Consider the following 19,346-nt stretch of genomic DNA (forward strand, 5'->3'; position numbering starts at 1 on the left):
ACAATGGGGGGACAATGGGGGACAATGGGGGGACAATAGGGGGCAATGTGGGGGACAATGGGGACATTGGGGGGACAATGGGGGACAATGGGGGGACAATGGGGGGGACATTATGGGGGCAATGAGGGGACAATGGGGGGACATTGGGGGGACATGGGGAGACAATGGGGGGCAATGGGGGGACAATGGGGAGACAATGGGGGGACATTGGGGGGACAATGGGGGGCAATGGGGGGCAATGGGGGACAATGGGGGGACAATGGGGACATTGGGGGGACAATGGGGGGCAATGGGGGACAATGGGGGGACAATGGGGACATTGGGGGGACAATGGGGGGACAATAAGGGGACATTGGGGGGGCAATGGGGGGACAATGGGGGGACATTGGAGGGACAATGGGGGGGATATGGGGACAGGGGGACGTGGGTTTTAGGACCCTGGGGATCCCATGGGTGGGTTTTGGGGTGTCCGGGTGGGTTTTGGGGGACATGGGGACATGGGGACACGGGTGTTTTTGGGGTGTTCCGGGTCCCCGACGGTGCCGTTTTTGGGGTGCAGCCCCCGCCCCCCCCGGCCCCCCCCAACTGCGGGTGCTGCGCTGGCTCTTGGGGTCCCCGCTGGGGGGCGGGGCCGACGTGTCCCCCCAAAGTCACCTGAGGCCCCACGGCCACCAACTGCTCCTGGAGATCGGGCCCCGGTAAGGGGGGCTATGGGGGTCCCATGGGTGCTATGGGGGTCCCATGGGTGCTATGGGGGGTCACTATGGGTGGGAGAGGGTCCCTATGGGGGTCCCATGGGTGCTATGGGGGTCCCATGGGTGGGAGAGGGTCCCTATGGGGGTCCCATGGGTGCTATGGGGGTCCCATGGGTGCTATGGGGGGTCACTATGGGTGGGAGAGGGTCCCTATGGGGGTCCCATGGGTGCTATGGGGGTCCCATGGGTGGGAGAGGGTCCCTATGGGGGTCCCATGGGTGCTATGGGGGGTCCCAGGGGTGGGAGAGGGTCCCTATGGGGGTCCCATGGGTGCTATGGGGGTCCCATGGGTGCTATGGGGGTTCCCTATGGGTGGGAGAGGGTCCCTATGGGGGTCCCATGGGTGCTATGGGGGTCCCATGGGTGCTATGGGGGGTCACTATGGGTGGGAGAGGGTCCCTATGGGGGTCCCATGGGTGCTATGGGGGGTGACTATGGGTGGGCGAGGGTCCCTATGGGGGTCCCATGGGTGCTATGGGGGTCCCATGGGTGCTATGGGGGGTCACTATGGGTGGGAGAGGGTCCCTATGGGGGTCCCATGGGTGCTATGGGGGTCCCATGGGTGGGAGAGGGTCCCTATGGGGGTCCCATGGGTGCTATGGGGGGTCCCATGGGTGGGAGAGGGTCCCTATGGGGGTCCCATGGGTGCTATGGGGGTCCCATGGGTGCTATGGGGGTTCCCTATGGGTGGGAGAGGGTCCCTATGGGGGTCCCATGGGTGCTATGGGGGTCCCATGGGTGCTATGGGGGGTCACTATGGGTGGGAGAGGGTCCCTATGGGGGTCCCATGGGTGTTATGGGGGGTCACTATGGGTGGGAGAGGGTCCCTATGGGGGTCCCATGGGTGCTATGGGGGGTCCCATGGGTGGGAGAGGGTCCCTATGGGGGTCCCATGGGTGCTATGGGGGTCCCATGGGTGGGAGAGGGTCCCTATGGGGGTCCCATGGGTGCTATGGGGGGTGACTATGGGTGGGAGAGGGTCCCTATGGGGGTCCCATGGGTGCTATGGGGGTTCCCTATGGGTGGGAGAGGGTCCCTATGGGGGTCCCATGGGTGCTATGGGGGTCCCATGGGTGCTATGGGGGGTCACTATGGGTGGGAGAGGGTCCCTGTGGGGGTCCCATGGGTGCTATGGGGGGTGACTATGGGTGGGAGAGGGTCCCTATGGGGGTCCCATGGGTGCTATGGGGGGTCACTATGGGTGGGAGAGGGTCCCTATGGGGGTCCCATGGGTGCTATGGGGGGTCACTATGGGTGGGAGAGGGTCCCTATGGGGGTCCCATGGGTGCTATGGGGGGTGACTATGGGTGGGCGAGGGTCCCTATGGGGGTCCCATGGGTGCTATGGGGGTCCCATGGGTGCTATGGGGGGTCACTATGGGTGGGAGAGGGTCCCTATGGGGGTCCCATGGGTGCTATGGGGGTCCCATGGGTGGGAGAGGGTCCCTATGGGGGTCCCATGGGTGCTATGGGGGGTCCCATGGGTGGGAGAGGGTCCCTATGGGGGTCCCATGGGTGCTATGGGGGTCCCATGGGTGCTATGGGGGTTCCCTATGGGTGGGAGAGGGTCCCTATGGGGGTCCCATGGGTGCTATGGGGGGTCACTATGGGTGGGAGAGGGTCCCTATGGGGGTCCCATGGGTGCTATGGGGGGTCACTATGGGTGGGAGAGGGTCCCTATGGGGGTCCCATGGGTGCTATGGGGGTCCCATGGGTGCTATGGGGGGTGACTATGGGTGGGAGAGGGTCCCTATGGGGATCCCATCGGTGCTATGGGGGTCCCATGGGTGCTATGGGGGGTGACTATGGGTGGGAGAGGGTGCCTATGGGGGTCCCATGGGTGCTATGGGGGTCCCATGGGTGCTATGGGGGGGCCTTGGGTGCTATGGGTACTATGGGGGGCTATGGGTGCTATGGGGGGCTGTGGAGTCCCTATGGATGGGGGGGTCCCATGGGGGCTATGGGGGGTCACTATGGGTGGGAGAGGGTCCCTATGGGGGTCCCATGGGTGCTATGTGGGGCTATGGGTGCTATAGGGGGCTATGGGTGCTATGGGGGGCTGGGGAGTCCCCATGGATGGGGGGGGTCTCATGGGTGCTATGGGGGTCCTGTGGGTGCTATGAGGGACCCATGGGTGCCGTGGGGGTCCTATGGTTGCTATGAGTGTCTCGTGGGTGCTAGGGGGGTCCCATGGGTGCCGTGGGGGTCCCATTGGTGCTATTTGGGTCCCTATGGGTGCTGGGGGGACTGGAGGGGTCCTGGGGATCCCGTGGGTGCTATGGGGGTCCCATGGGTGCCTTGGGGGTCCCATGGGTGCTACGAGGGTCCCATTGGTGCTATGGGGGTCCCGTGGGTGCCATGGCGGTCCCATGGGTGCTATGGGGGTCCCATTGGTGCCATGGGTGTCCCGTGGGTGCTATTTGGGTCCCTATGGGTTCTTGGGGGGGACTGGGTGGGTCCTGGGGGTCCCATGAGTGCCGTGGTGGTCCCATGGGTGCCATGTGGGTCCCATGGGTACTATGGAGGTTCCATGGGTGTCATGGGGGTCCTATGGGTGCCATGGGGGTCTTATGGGTGCTATGGGGTCCCGTGGGTGCCGTGGGGGTCCCATGGGTGCCATGAGGGTCCCATGGGTGCCATGAGGGTCCCGTGGGTGCCATGGGGCTCCCATTGGTGCTATGAGGGACCCGTGGGTGCCATGGGGGTCCTGTGGGTGCTATGAGGGTCCCGTGGGTGCCGTGGGGGTCACGTGGGTGCTATGGGGGTCCCGTGGGTGCCATGGGGCTCCCATTGGTGCTATGAGGGACCCGTGGGTGCCATGGGGGTCCTGTGGGTGCTATGAGGGTCCCGTGGGTGCCGTGGGGGTCACGTGGGTGCTATGGGGGTCCCGTGGGTGCCATGGGGCTCCCATTGGTGCTATGAGGGACCCGTGGGTGCCATGGGGGTCCTGTGGGTGCCATGAGGGTCCCGTGGGTGCCATGGGGGTCCCGTGGGTGCTATGAGAGTCCCGTGGGTGCCATGGGGGTCCCGTGGGTGCTATGGGGGTCCTGTGGGTGCCATGGGGGTCCCGTGGGTGCCGTGGGGGTCCTGTGGGTGCTCTGGGGGTCCCATGGGTGTCATGGGGGTCCTATGGGTGCTATGAGGGACCCGTGGGTGCCATGGGGGTCCCATGGGTGCCATGGGGGTCCCGTGGGTGCTATGGGGGTCCCGTGGGTGCCGTGGGGATCCCATGGGTGCCATGTGGGTCCCATTTGTACTATGGAGGTTCCATGGGTGTCATGGGGGTCCTATGGGTGCTATGGGGGTCCCGTGGGGGTCCCATGGGTGCTATTGTGGTCCTGTGGCTGCTATGGGTGTCCCATGGGTGCCATGGGGGTCCCGTGGGTGCCGTGGGGGTCCTGTAGCTGCTATGGGTGTCCCATGGGTGTCATGTGGGTCCTATGGGTGCTATGGGGGTCCCGTGGGTGCTGTGGGGGTCCCATGGGTGCTATTGTGGTCCTGTGGCTGCTATGGGTGTCCCATGGGTGTCATGGGGGTCCTATGGGTGCTATGGGGGTCCCGTGGGTGCTGTGGGGGTCCCATGGGTGCTATTGTGGTCCTGTGGGTGCTATGGGGGTCCTGTGGGTGCTCTGGGGGTCCCATGGATGTCATGGGGGTCCTGTGGGTGCCATGGGGGTCCCATGGGTGCCATGAGGGTCCCTTGGGTGCCATGGGGCTCCCATTGGTGCTATGAGGGACCCGTGGGTGCCATGGGGGTCCTGTGGGTGCCATGGGGGTCCCGTGGGTGCTATGCGGGTCCCGTGGGTGCCATGAGGGTCCCGTGGGTGCCATGGGGGTCCCATGGGTGCCCGTGTCCCCAGGCTGGGGGTGACCACGGCCGCCTCCACCAACGCCGTGTCCCTGTGCCGGGCGGCCGGACTGGAACCAGTACAGAGACTGGAACGGAGCCGCAGGGTCCTGCTGGAGGTGACAGGGGACAGGGACATGGGACATGGGGACAGGGGGACATGGGGACAGGGGGATATGGGACATGGGGATATGGGGATATGGGGACAAGGGGATATGGGGACAGGGGGATATGGGGACATGGGGACATGGGGATATGGGGATATGGGGACAGGGGGACATGGGGACAGGGGGACATGGGGATATGGGACATGGGGATATAGGGACATGGGGACATGGGGATATGGGGATATGGGACATGGGACATGGGGACAGGGGGATATGGGGACAGGGGGACATGGGGGTATGGGACATGGGGGTATAGGGACATGGGGACAGGGGGACATGGGACATGGGGACATGGGGACAAGGGGACATGGGACATGGGACATGGGGACATGCGGACATGGGGACAGGGGGACATGGGGACAGGGGGACAGCGACAGGGACAGGGGGACATGGGGATATGGGACATGGGGACATGGGGACAGGGAGTTATGGGGACAGGGGGATATGGGACATGGGGACATGGGGACAGGGGGATATGGGGACAGGGGGACATGGGGATATGGGGACATGGGGACAGGGGGACAGGGGGACATGGGCTGTCCTGTGGGTCCCCCTGTCCCAAACTGTCCCTGCGGGTCCTGGTGTCCCCAAGAACTCCCTCACCGTGTCTGTCCCTGGTGTCCCCCTGTCCCTGGTGTCCCCCTGTCCCTGTGTGTCCCCTCGTGTCCCCATGTCCCAGTGTCCCCATGTCCCTGGTGTCCCCAACTGTCCTTGGGTGTCCCCATGTCCCTGGTGTCCCCAACTGTCCTTGGGTGCCCCCAACTGTCCTTGGGTGTCCCCATGTCCCTGGTGTCCCCAACTGTCCATGGGTGTCCCCATGTCCCTGGTGTCCCCATGTCCCTGGTGTCCCCAACTGTCCATGGGTGTCCCCATGTCCCTGGTGTCTCCATGTCCCTGGTGTCCCCACGTTCCTGGTGTCCCCAACTGTCCCTTGGGCTCCCATTGTCCCCAGGGGCTCCCCCATCCCTTGTGTCCCCATGTCCCTGTTGTCCCCCTGGGTGTCCCCCGGTGTCCCCTCCATACAGGGGGGGTGACAGTGACCGTGTCCCCATCCCCAGTGACCACACCATTGAGTTTGGGTGATGCCACCACCCATGGGTGACCATGACATAGACAGTGGGTGATGCCACCAACCCCAGCTGACCATGACATGAACTTTGGGTGATGCCACCAAGCCCAGTTGATCATGACATGAAGTTTGGGTGATGCCACCACCCATGGGTGACCATGACATTGAGTTTGGATGATGCCACCAACCCCCGTTGATCATGACATGAACTTTGGGTGATGCCACCACCCATGGGTGACCATGACATAGACATTGGGTGATGCCACCAACCCCAGTTGACCATGACGTTGAGTTTGGGTGATGCCACCAAGCCCAGTTGATCATGACATGAACTTTGGGTGATGCCACCACCCATGGGTGACCATGACATTGAGTTTGGGTGATGCCACCAACCCCAGTTGATCATGACATGAACTTTGGGTGATGCCACCACCCATGGGTGACCATGACATTGAGTTTGGGTGATGCCACCACCCATGGGTGACCATGGCATGTGGTGCCATCACCCCCGTTGACCCCCATTGTCCCCCCAGCGCCATCCGCGGTGTCCCTGTTGTCCCCTGGGGTGTCCCCTGGTGTCCCCTCCATATGGGGTGTGACAGTGACCGTGTCCCCGTCCCCAGTTCGCGGGTCCCATCCCGGCGGGGGCGGAGCTGGCGCTGGGCCGGGCGCTGAGGGACCCGGTGACGGAGCAGCTGTACCCGGAGCCACTTGTCACCTTCGACGTCCCCGTGTCCCCCGTCCCCGTCACCGTCATCGACGTCCTGGGCAGGGGGGAGGAGGCGCTGGAGGAGGCCAATCGGGAGCTGGGTGAGGGGACAATGGGGACACTGGGGACATTGGGGGGAAGTGGGGATATTGGGGACATGGAGACATGGGGATATGGGACATGGGGACATGGGGACAGAGGGACATGGGGACATGGGGATATGGGGACAGGGGGACATGGGGATATGGGAACATGGGACAGGGGGACATGGGGACATGGGGACAGGGGGACAGGGGGACAGGGGGATATGGGGACATCGGGACAGTGGGATATGGGGACAGGGGGACATGGGGATATGGGGACAGGGGGACATGGGGACATGGGGACATGGGGACATAGGGACATGGGGATATGGGACATGGGGACATGGGGATATGGGGACAGGGGGATATGGGGACATAGGGATATGGGGAAAGGGGGACAGGGGGACATGAAGACATGGGGACATGGGGATATGGGGACAGGGGGACATGGGGACAGGGGGACATGGGGACAGGGGGACATGGGGATATGGGGATATGGGGACATGGGGACACGGGGACATGGGGATATGGGGATATGGGAACAGGGGGACATGGGGACATGGGGACAGGGGACATGGGATATGGGGACAGGGGGACATGGGGACATGGGGAAAGGGGGACATGGGGATATGGAGATATAGGGACAGGGGACATGGGGACATAGGAATATGGCACATGGGGACATAGGGACATGGGGACATGGGGACATGGGGATATGGGGACATAGGGACATGGGGACATGGGGATATGGGAACAGGGGGACAGGGGGACATGGGGACATGGGGATATGGGGACATGGAGTTATGGGATATGGGGACAGGGGGACATGGGGATATGTGACATGGGGGTGTCCCACACTGTCCCCTGTGTCCCTGCCCCAGGTCTGGCGTTCGACCCCTGGGACCTGCGGTTCTACAGCCGCCTGTTCCGCGAGGCCGGGAGGGACCCGACCTCGGTGGAGCTGTTCGACCTGGCGCAGTCCAACAGGTGTCCCCAGCGTCCCCAACGTCCCCAGTGTCCCCAAGGGTGCCCAAGGGTGCCCAGCCCCCTGAGCCCCCAAACCATCCTGAACACACAGCCCGCATGTCCCCCTGTCCCCATATCCACCTGTCCCCATATCTCCATATCCCCATGTCCCCCTGTCCCCATATCCCCCTTCCCCCTGTCCCATGTCCCTGTATCCCCATGTCCCCATATCCCATGTCGCCATGTCCCCATGTCCCCCTGTCCCCATGTCCCCATATCCCCCTGTCCCCCTATCCCCATGTCCCCCTGTCCCCAGTCCCCCCGTCCCCATATCCCCATGTCCCCATATCCCCCTGTCCCTATATCCCCATGTCCCCATATCCCCCTGTCCCTATATCCCCATGTCCCCATGTCCCCATATCCCCATGTCCCCATATCCCCCTGTCCCTATATCCCCATGTCTCCATATCCCCCTGTCCCCATGTCCCCCGTCCCCATGTCCCCATGTCCCCCCATGTCCCCATGTCCCATATCCCCCTGTCCCTCTGTCCCCATGTCCCCGTGTCCCCATGTCCCCTGTCCCCATGTACCCATATCCCCATGTCCCCCTGTCCCCATGTCCCCGTGTCCCCCTGTCCCCCGTCCTCATATCCCATATCCCCCTGTCCCCATGTCCCCATGTCCCCATGTCCCCTGTCCTCACGTCCCCATATCCCATGTCCCCATGTCCCCATGTCCCCATATCCACATATCCCCCTGTCCTCATGTCCCCATGTCCCCACGTCCCCTGTCCCCATGTCCCCATATCCCCCTGTCCCCATGTCCCCATATCCCCCTGTCCCCCTGTCCCCATGTCCCCATATCGCCATGTCCCCATATCCCCCTGTCCCCATGTCCCCATGTCCCCCTGTCCCATATCCCCATGTCCCCCCATCCCCATATCCCCATATCCCCATGTCCCCCTGTCCCCATGTCCCCTTGTCCCCCTGTCCCCATATCCCCCTGTCCCCATATCCCCATATCCCCATGTCCCCCCATCCCCCTGTCCCCATATCCCATGTCCCCATGTCCCCTGTCCCCATGTCCCAGCTGACGTCCCTGTCCCCTGTCCCAGCGAGCACAGCCGCCATTGGTTCTTCAAGGGGCGCTTGGTGGTTGACGGGCGGGCGGAACCCCAGACGCTGTTCCAGAGCATCATGGGAACCCAGAGCTCGTCCAACCCCAACAACGTCATCAAGTTCTGTGACAACAGCAGGTGACACCCGGGGGACACCACCCATGGGGTGGCGTCACCCGTGGGTGACCATGACGTAGACGTTGGGTGATGGCACCACCCCAATTGACCATGACATGAACTTTGGGTGATGTCACCACCCTTGGGTGACCATGACGTAGACATTGGGTGATGCCACCAACCCCAGTTGACCATGACATTGAGTTTGGGTGATGCCACCACCCCCATTGACCATGACATTGAGTTTGGGTGATGCCACCAACCCCAGTTGATCATGACACGAACTTTGCGTGATGCCATCAACCCCAGTTGATCATGACATGAACTTTGGGTGATACCACCACCCATGGGTGACCATGACATTGAGTTTGGGTGATGCCACCACCCATGGGTGACCATCACATAGACATTGGGTGATGCCACCAACCCCAGTTGACCATGACATTGAGTTTGGGTGATGCCACCAACCCCAGTTGATCATGACATGAACTTTGGGTGATGCCACCAGCCATGGGTGACCATGACATAGACATTGGGTGATGTCACCACCCATGGGTGACCATGACATAGACATTGGGTGATGGCACCACCCATGGGTGACCATGACATGAACTTTGGGTGATGTCACCACCCATGGGTGACCATGACATAGAGATTGGGTGATGGCACCAACCCCAGTTGACCATGACATGAAGTTTGGGTGATACCACCACCCATGGGTGACCATGACATTGAGTTTGGGTGATGCCACCAACCCCAGTTGATCATGACACGAACTTTGCGTGATGCCATCAACCCCAGTTGATCATGACATGAACTTTGGGTGATACCACCACCCATGGGTGACCATGACATTGAGTTTGGGTGATGCCACCACCCATGGGTGACCATCACATAGACATTGGGTGATGCCACCAACCCCAGTTGACCATGACATTGAGTTTGGGTGATGCCACCAACCCCAGTTGATCATGACATGAACTTTGGGTGATGCCACCAGCCATGGGTGACCATGACATAGACATTGGGTGATGTCACCACCCATGGGTGACCATGACATAGACATTGGGTGATGGCACCACCCATGGGTGACCATGACATGAACTTTGGGTGATGTCACCACCCATGGGTGACCATGACATAGAGATTGGGTGATGGCACCACCCATGGGTGACCATGACATAGACATTGGGTGATGCCACCAACCCCAGTTGACCATGACATTGAGTTTGGGTGATGCCACCAACCCCAGTTGACCATGACATGAACTTTGGGTGATGCCACCACCCATGGGTGACCATGACATAGACATTGGGTGATGGCACCACCCATGGGTGACCATGACATTGAGTTTGGGTGATGCCACCAAGCCCAGTTGACCATGACATTGAGTTTGGATGATGCCACCAACCGCAGTTGATCATGACATGAAGTTTGGGTGATGCCACCACCCATGGGTGACCATGACATTGAGTTTGGGTGATGCCACCACCCATGGGTGACCATCACATAGACATTGGGTGATGCCACCAACCCCAGTTGACCATGACATTGAGTTTGGGTGATGCCACCAACCCCAGTTGATCATGACATGAACTTTGGGTGATGCCACCACCCATGGGTGACCATGACATTGAGTTTGGGTGATGCCACCAACCCCAGTTGACCATGACATTGAGTTTGGGTGATGCCACCAACCCCAGTTGATCATGACATGAACTTTGGGTGATGCCATCACCCATGGGTGACCATGACATTGAGTTTGGGTGATGGCACCACCCATGGGTGACCATGACATAGACATTGGGTGATGCCACCAAGCCCAGTTGATCATGACACGAACTTTGGGTGATGCCACCACCCATGGGTGACCATGACGTTGAGTTTGGGTGATGCCACCATCCCCAGTTGACTATGACATGAACTTTGGGTGATGTCACCACCCATGGGTGACCATGACATAGACATTGGGTGATGCCACCAACCCCAGTTGACCATGACATAGACAGTGGGTGATGCCACCAACCCCAGTTGATCATGACATTGATTTTGGGTGATGCCACCAACCCCAGTTGACCATGACATGAAGTTTGGGTGATACCACCACCCATGGGTGACCATGACATTGAGTTTGGATGATGCCACCAACCCCAGTTGACCATGACATGAAGTTTGGGTGATGCCACCAACCCCAGTTGACCATGGCATGAACTTTGGGTGATACCACCACCCATGGGTGACCATGACATTGAGTTTGGGTGATGCCACCACCCATGGGTGACCATGGCATGTGGTGCCATCACCCCCATTGACCCCCATTGTCCCCCCAGCGCCATCCGCGGTGTCACCGTCACCACCTTGTGCCCCCGCGACCCCACCCGGCCCAGCCCCATGGTCCCCGTCACCTCCACCCGCCACGTCACCTTCACCGCCGAGACCCACAACTTCCCCACCGGTGGGTGCCGAGTGGGCGGGGCTTGGGGGCTATGGGCGTGGCCAGCGGGTGGGCGTGTCCTAACGAGACCACGCCCCCTCTCCTTGTAGCCGTCGCCCCATTCGCCGGTGCCACCACCGGGACGGGCGGGCGCATCCGCGACGTCCAATGCGCCGGCCGCGGCGCCCACGTCATCGCCGGCACCGCGGGGTACAGCTTCGGCCAACTGCTGCTGCCCGGTGAGGGGACCCCAAAATACACCCCCGGGGGGGACCCCAAAACTGCCCCGGACCCCAAAATCGCCTTAAATTCACCCCAAAATTCACCGGGGAGACCCCAAGTTGTCCCAAAGCTCCTGGAGATGCCAAAACCCAACGGGACCATGAAACTCAATGGGACCCCAAAACCCAATGGGACCCCAAATTCCCACCCAGGACACCCCAATATCACTCCAAAGCTCCTGGGGACCCCAAAACTCTGCCAGACCCCAAAATCGCCTTAAATTCACCCCAAAATTCACCGGGGAGACCCCAAGTTGTCCCAAAGCTCCTGGAGATGCCAAAAGCCAACGGGACCATGAAACTCAATGGGACCCCAAAACCCAATGGGACCCCAAATTCCCACCCGGGGACCCCCCAGTATCTCCCCAAAACCCAATGGGACCCCAAAACTCTGCCAGACCCCAAAATCGCCTTAAACTCACCCCAAAATTCACCGGGGAGACCCCAAGTTGTCCCAAAGCTCCTGGAGATGCCAAAAGCCAACGGGACCATGAAACTCAATGGGACCCCAAAACCCAATGGGACCCCAAATTCCCACCCAGGGACACCCCAATATCACCCCAAAGCTCCTGGGGACCCCAAAACCTACAGGGACCCCCCAAACCTTGTGAATCCCCAAATCTCCCCATTTCCCCCCAAACCTGCATTCCCCCCACCTATGGGACCCCCCAAACCTTGTGAACCCCCAAATCTCACCATTCCCCCCCAAACTTGGGGTCCCCCCACCTATGGGACCCCCCAAACCCCCCTGAACCCCCAAACCTTGTGCACCCCAAATCTCCCCCATTTCCCCCCAAATCTGGGGTCCCCCAACCCCAGGACCCCCCAGAACCTCAGGGTCCCCCCAAACCTTGTGAACCCCCAAATCTCCCCATTTCGCCCCAAACCCGCCTTCCCCCCACCTATGGGACCCCCCAAACTCCCCTGAACCCCCGAACCTTGTGAACCCCCAAATCTCCCCATTTCCCCCCAAATCTGGGTCCCCCCACCCCCAGGGACCCCCCCCAAACCTTGTGAACCCCCAAATCTCCCCAATTCCCCCCAAATCCGGGTCCCCCCCACTATGGGAACCCCCAAACCCCCCTGAACCCCCAAACCTTGTGAACCCCCAGATCTCCCCATTTGCCCCCAAACCCGCGTTCCCCCCACCTATGGGACCCCCCAAACTCCCCTGAACCCCCAAACCTTGTGAACCCCCAAATCTCCCCCATTTCCCCCCAAATCTGGGCCCCCCCACCTATGGGACCCCCAAACCCCCCTGAACCCCCAAATCTCTCTAATGTCCCCCAAACTTCGGGTCCCCCCACCTATGGGAACCCCCAAACTCCCCTGAACCCCCAAACCTTGTGTACCCCAAATCTCCCCATTTCCCCCCAAATCTGGGCCCCCCCACCCCCAGGGACCCCCCCAAACCTTGTGAACCCCCAGACTTTGTGTACCCCAAATCTCCCTATTTCCCCCCAAATCTGGGTGTCCCCCCCCCCCCAGGGACCCCCCCAAACCTTGTGAACCCCCAAATCTCCCCATTTGCCCCCAAACCCGCGTTCCCCCCACCTATGGGAACCCCCAAACTCCCCTGAACCCCCAAACCTTGTGTACCCCAAATCTCCCCCATTTCCCCCCAAATCTGGGTCCCCCCACCCCCAGGGACCCCCCCAAACCTTGTGAACCCCCAAATCTCCCCATTTGCCCCCAAACCCGCGTTCCCCCCACCTATGGGAACCCCCAAACCTCCCTGAACCCCCAAAGCTTGTGAACCCCCAAATCTCCCCATTTCCCCCCAAACTTGGGGTCCCCCCACCTATGGGAACCTACTGGGGACCCCAAAACCCACAGGGACCTCTAAACATTCGGGGGACCCTGACACTCAATGGGACCCCAAATTCCCACCCAGGGACCCCAAAACCCAATGGGACCCCAAATTCCCACCCAGGGACCCCCCAATATCACCCCAGAGCTCCTGGGGACCCCAAAACCTACAGGGGACCCCAAAATCCAATAGGACCCCAAATTATCCTCAGGGACCCCCCAATATCCACCCAGAGCTCCTGGGGACCCCAAAACCTACAGGGGACCCCAAATTCCCACCCAGGGACCCCCCAACATCTCCCCAACCTCCTGGGGACCCCAAAACCTACAGGGACCCCCCAAACCTTGTGAACCCCCAAATCTCCCCATTTCCCCCCAAACCCACGTTCCCCCCACCTATGGGACCCCCCCCAAACCTTGTGAACCCCCAAACCTTGTGCACCCCCATATCTCCCCCATTTTCCCCTAAATCTGGGTCTCCCCAACCCCAGGGACCCCCCCAAACCTTGTGAACCCCCAAATCTCCCCATTTCCCCCCAAACTTGCGGTTCCCCCACCTATGGGACCCCCCAAACCTTGTGAACCCCCAAACCTTGTGCACCCCCAAATCTCCCCATTTCCCCCCAAATCTGGCTCCCCCCACCCCCAGGGACCCCCCCAAACCTTGTGAACCCCAAAATCTCTCTAACGCCCCCCCAAACTTGGGGTCCCCCAGGTTACGAGCTGCCCTGGGAGGACGCGGCGCTGCCGTACCCCAAAACCTTCGCGCGCCCCCTGGAAGTTGCCATCGGCGCCAGCGACGGCGCCAGCGACTACGGCAACAAATTCGGGGAGCCCCTGGTGGCCGGTGAGGACGTTGGGGACACTTGGGGGGACGTTTGGGGGTGACCAAAGAGCTCTGGGGTCTTGGGGATCGTTGGGGACACCCTACGGGCTTGGGGACACTTGGGGATGTTTGGGGACACTCTTGGTGACACCCAAAGCTCTTGGGGACACCCAATGGCCTTGGGGACACCTTGGGGACTCTTGGTGACTCTTGGTGACACCCAAAGACCTTGAGGACTCTTGGGGATCCTCTTGGTGACACCCAAAGCTCTTGGGGACACCCAATGGCCTTGAGGACTCTTGGGGACCCCTACAAACTTGGGGACTCTTGGGGACCTTTGGGGACCCTCTTGGTGACACCCAAAGCTCTTGGGGACACCCAATGGCCTTGGGGACTCTTGGTGACACCTAAAGCTCTTGGGGACTCTTGGGGACACCCAATGGCCTTCGGGCTCTTGGGGACCCTTGGGGACACCCAAAGACCTTGAGGACTCTTGGGGACCCTCTTGGTGACACCCAATGGCCTTGGGGACTCTTGGGGACACCCTATGGCTTTGGGGACATTTAGGGTCCCTCTTGGTGACACCCAAAGCTCTTGGTGACACCCAATGGCCTTGAGGACTCTTGGGGTCTCTTGGGGACACCCTACAGACCTGGGGACTCTTGGGGACATTTGGGGATCCTCTTGGTGACACCCAAAGCTCTTGGGGACACCCAATGGCCTTGGGGACTCTTGGGGTCTCTTGGTGACACCCAAAGCTCTTGTGGACACCCAATGGTCTTGGGGACTATTGGGGACACCCAAAGCTCTTGGAGACTCTTGGGGACTCTTGGTGACACCCAATGGCCTTGGAGACTCTTGGGGTCTCTTGGTGATACCCAAAGCTCTTGGGGACACCCAAAGCTCTTGGGGACCTTTGGGGACCCTTGGGGACTCTCTTGATGACACCCAAAGCTCTTGGGGGCACCCAATGGCCTTGGGGACTCTTGGGGACTCTTGGTGACACCCAAAGCTCTTGGGGACACCCTATGGCTTTGGGGACATCTAGGGTCCCTCGTGGTGACACCCAAAGCTCTTGGTGACCCCCAATGGCCTTGAGGACTCTTGGGGTCTCTTGGTGACACCCAAAGCTCTTGGGGACTCTTGGGGACTCTTGGGGTCCTTCGTGACACCCAAAGCTCTTGGGGACAGCCAATGGCCTTGGAAACTCTTGGGGACTCTTGGTGACACCCAATGGCCTTGAGGACTCTTGGGGTCTCTTGGTGACACCCAAAGCTCTTGGGGACTCTTGGGGCCACCCAATGGCATTGAGGACTCTTGGGGTCTCTTGGTGACACCCAAAGCTCTTGGGCACACCCAATGGCCTTGAGGACTCTTGGGGACTCTTGGGGACACCCAATGGCCTTGCGGACTCTTGAGGTCTCTTGGTGACACCCAAAGCTCTTGGGGACTCTTGGTGATCCTCTTGGTGACACCCAAAGCTCTTAGGGACACCCAATGGCCTTGGGGACTCTTGGGGACACCCAAAGCTCTTGGGGACTCTTGGGGACACCCAAAGACCTTGAGGACTCTTGGGGATCCTCTTGGTGACACCCAAAGCTCTTGGTGACACCCAGTGGCCTTGGGGACTCTTGGGGATCCTCTTGGTGACACCCAAAGCTCTTGGTGACACCCAATGGCCCTGGGGACTCTTGGGTTCTCTTGGTGACACCCAAAGCTGTTGGGGACACCCAATGGCCTTGAGGACTCTTGGGGACTCTTGGGGACACCCTACAGACTTGGGGACTCTTGGGGACATTTGGGGATCCTCTTGGTGACACCCAAAGCTCTTGGGGACACCCAATGGCCGTGGGGACTCTTGGTGACACCTAAAGCTCTTGGGGACTCTTGGGGACACCCAATGGCCTTGGGGACTCTTGGGGTCTCTTGGTGACACCCAAAGCTCTTGTGGACACCCAATGGTCTTGGGGACTATTGGGGACACCCAAAGCTCTTGGAGACTCTTGGGGACTCTTGGTGACACCCAATGGCCTTGGAGACTCTTGGGGTCTCTTGGTGACACCCAAAGCTCTTGGGGACACCCAAAGCGCTTGGGGACCTTTGGGGACCCTTGGGGACTCTCTTGATGACACCCAAAGCTCTTGGGGGCACCCAATGGCCTTGGGGACTCTTGGGGACTCTTGGTGACACCCAAAGCTCTTGGGGACACCCTATGGCTTTGGGGACATTTAGGGTCCCTCTTGGTGACACCCAAAGCTCTTGGGGACTCTTGGGGACACCCAAGGGCCTTGGGGACTCTTGGGGACTCTTGATGACACCCAAAACTCTTGGGGACTCTTGGGGACATTTGGGGACCTTCTTGGTGACACCCAAAGCTCTTGGGGACACCCAATGGCCTTGAGGACTCTTGGGGACCCTCTTAGTGACACCCTATGGCTTTGGGGACATTTAGGGACCCTCTTGGTGACACCCAAAGCTCTTGGTGACACCCAATGGCCTTGGGGACTCTTGGTGACACCTAAAGCTCTTGGGGACTATTGGGGACACCCAAAGACCTTGAGGACTCTTGGGGATCCTCTTGGTGACACCCAAAGCTCTTGGTGACCCCCAATGGCCTTGGGGACTCTTGGGGACCCTCTTGGTGACACCCAAAGCTCTTGGGGACTCTTGGGGACACCCAATGGTCTTGGGGACTCTTGGGGACATTTGTTGACCCTCTTGGTGACACCCAAAGCTCTTGGGGACCTTTGGGGACCCTTGGGGACTCTCTTGATGACACCCAAAGCTCTTGGGGGCACCCAATGGCCTTGGGGACTCTTGGTGACACCCAAAGCTCTTGGGGACTCTTGGGTCACCCAATGGTCTTGGGGACTCTTGGGGACATTTGTTGACCCTCTTGGTGACACCCAAAGCTCTTGGGGACTCTTGGGGACACCCAATGGCCTTGGAGACACTTGGGGTCTCTTGGTGACACCCAAAGCTCTTGGGGACACCCAATGGCCTTGGGGACTCTTGGGGTCCTTCGTGACACCCAAAGCTCTTGGGGACACCCAATGGCCTTGGAGACTCTTGGGGACTCTTGGTGACACCCAAAGCTCTTGGGGACTCTTGGTGACACCCAATGGCCTTGGGGACACCTTGGGGACACTTGGTGGCTCTTGGTGACCCCCAATGTCCTTGAGGACCCCAAGGCCACTTGACCCCTTCCCAACGGGTCCCCAAGCCGCCGTGGCCACCCCGGGGTGCCCGTTGTCCCCCGCGGGTGACCCGGGTGACACTGGTGACGCGTCCCCAGGCTTCGCGCGCTCCTTCGGGCAGGTGACGCCGTGCGGGCGGCGCCGCGAGTGGCTCAAGCCCATCATGTTCAGTGGTGGCATCGGCGCCATCGACCAGCGGCACGTGCGCAAGGAGCCGCCACGGCCCGGTGAGACCCCATAGAACACATAGGGACCCATAGGAACCCATAGGAACCCATAGAATTCCATAGGAACCCATAGGAACCCACAGAACCCCATAGAACCCCCTAGAAACCCATAGGAACCCATAAGACCTCATAGGAACCCATAGAACTCTATAGAGCCCATAGGAACCCATAGGGACCCCAAAACCCCATAGAACCCCATAGGACCCCATAGAACTCCATAGAACCCATAGGACCCCAAAACCCCCATAGAATTCCATAGGAACCCATAGAACCCCATAGAACCCCATAGAACCCCCTAGAAACCCATAGGAACCCATAAGACCTCATAGGAACCCATAGAACTCCATAGCGACCCCCAAACCCCATAGAAGTCCATAGGAGCCCATAGAACTCCATAGAACCCATAGGACCCCAAAACCCCCATAGAATTCCATAGGAACCCATAGAACCCCCTAGAAACCCATAGGAACCCATAAAACCTCATAGGAACCCATAGAACCCCCTAGAAACCCATAGGAACCCATAAGACCTCATAGGAACCCATAGGACCCCATGAGGACCCCCAAAACCCCATAGGAACCCATAGGAACCCATAGAACTCCATAGAACCCCATAGGAACCTGTAGGGACCGATAGATTGCCGTAGGAACCCATAGAACCCCATAGGTGCCATCGACGAGCGGCACGTGCGCAAGGAGCCGCCGCGGCCTGGTGAGACCCCATAGAACACATAGGGACCCATAGGACCCCATAGGAACCCATAGGGACCCATAGAACCCCACTGGAACCCATAGAACCCCCTTGGAACCCATAGGGACCCTAAAACCCCCATAGAGTTCCATAGGAACCCATAGAACCCCCTAGAAACCCATAGGAACCCATAAGACCTCATAGGAACCCATAGGAACCCATAGAACTCCACAGAACCCATAGGAACCCATAGGGACCCATAGAAATCCATAGAAACCCATAGGACCCCATAGGAACCCCCAAATCCACCACAGCCCGGTGAGACCCCCAAGACCCCACAGAACCCATAGGGACCCATAGGAACCCATAGAACTCCATAGAACACCATAGGAACCCCATAGGAACCCCCAAATCCACTATGGCACAGTGAGACCCCCCAGGACCCCAAAACCCCATAGAACCCCATAGGACCCCATAGGGACCCATAGAACTCCATAGAACCCATAGGGACCCATAGAACCCATAGGGACCCATAGGAACCCATAGAACATCATAGGAACCCATAGAACTCCGTAGGACCCCATAGGACCCCAAAACCCAATAGAACCCCATAGGAACCCATAGAACCCCATAGGGACCCATAGAACCCCATAGGAACCCATAGGGACCGATAGAACGCCGTAGGAACCCATAGGAACCCATAGGGACCAATAGAATGCCGTAGGAACCCATAGAACCCCATAGGTGCCATCGACCAGCGGCACGTGCGCAAGGAGCCGCCGCGGCCCAGTGAGACCCCATAGAACACATAGGGACCCATAGGGACCCATAGAACTCCATAGGAACCCATAGGAACCCATAGAACTCCATAGAACCCCATAGAACCCATAGGAATCCATAGAACCCCCTAGAAACCCAGAGGAACCCTTAAGACCTCATAGGAACTCATAGAACTCCACGGAACCCATAGGGACCCATAGAACTCCATAGGAACCCATAGAACCCCATAGCGACCGCAAAACCCCCTAGAACCCCATAGGAGCCCATAGAACT

General features: G+C 60.0%; 1 protein-coding gene across 1 annotated transcript; it reads left to right on the forward strand.

Moving 5' to 3' along the window:
- Positions 1–559: 559 nt before the first annotated feature.
- LOC309451988 (phosphoribosylformylglycinamidine synthase-like) lies at positions 560–17,603 on the forward strand (the record flags this gene model as incomplete). Its single annotated transcript, XM_082076671.1, has 9 exons — positions 560–698; positions 4,615–4,720; positions 6,461–6,647; positions 7,511–7,616; positions 8,710–8,850; positions 11,160–11,284; positions 11,374–11,502; positions 14,069–14,200; positions 17,475–17,603. Coding segments are annotated over 9 exons (1,194 nt in total), but the record flags the coding sequence as incomplete, so codon positions are not given.
- Between the last annotated feature and the right edge of the window lie 1,743 nt (positions 17,604–19,346).

The sequence above is a fragment of the Streptopelia decaocto genome, assembly GCF_964273445.1.
Source record: "Streptopelia decaocto genome assembly, contig: HAP1_SCAFFOLD_2199, whole genome shotgun sequence".
Taxonomy (NCBI): Eukaryota; Metazoa; Chordata; class Aves; order Columbiformes; family Columbidae; genus Streptopelia; species Streptopelia decaocto.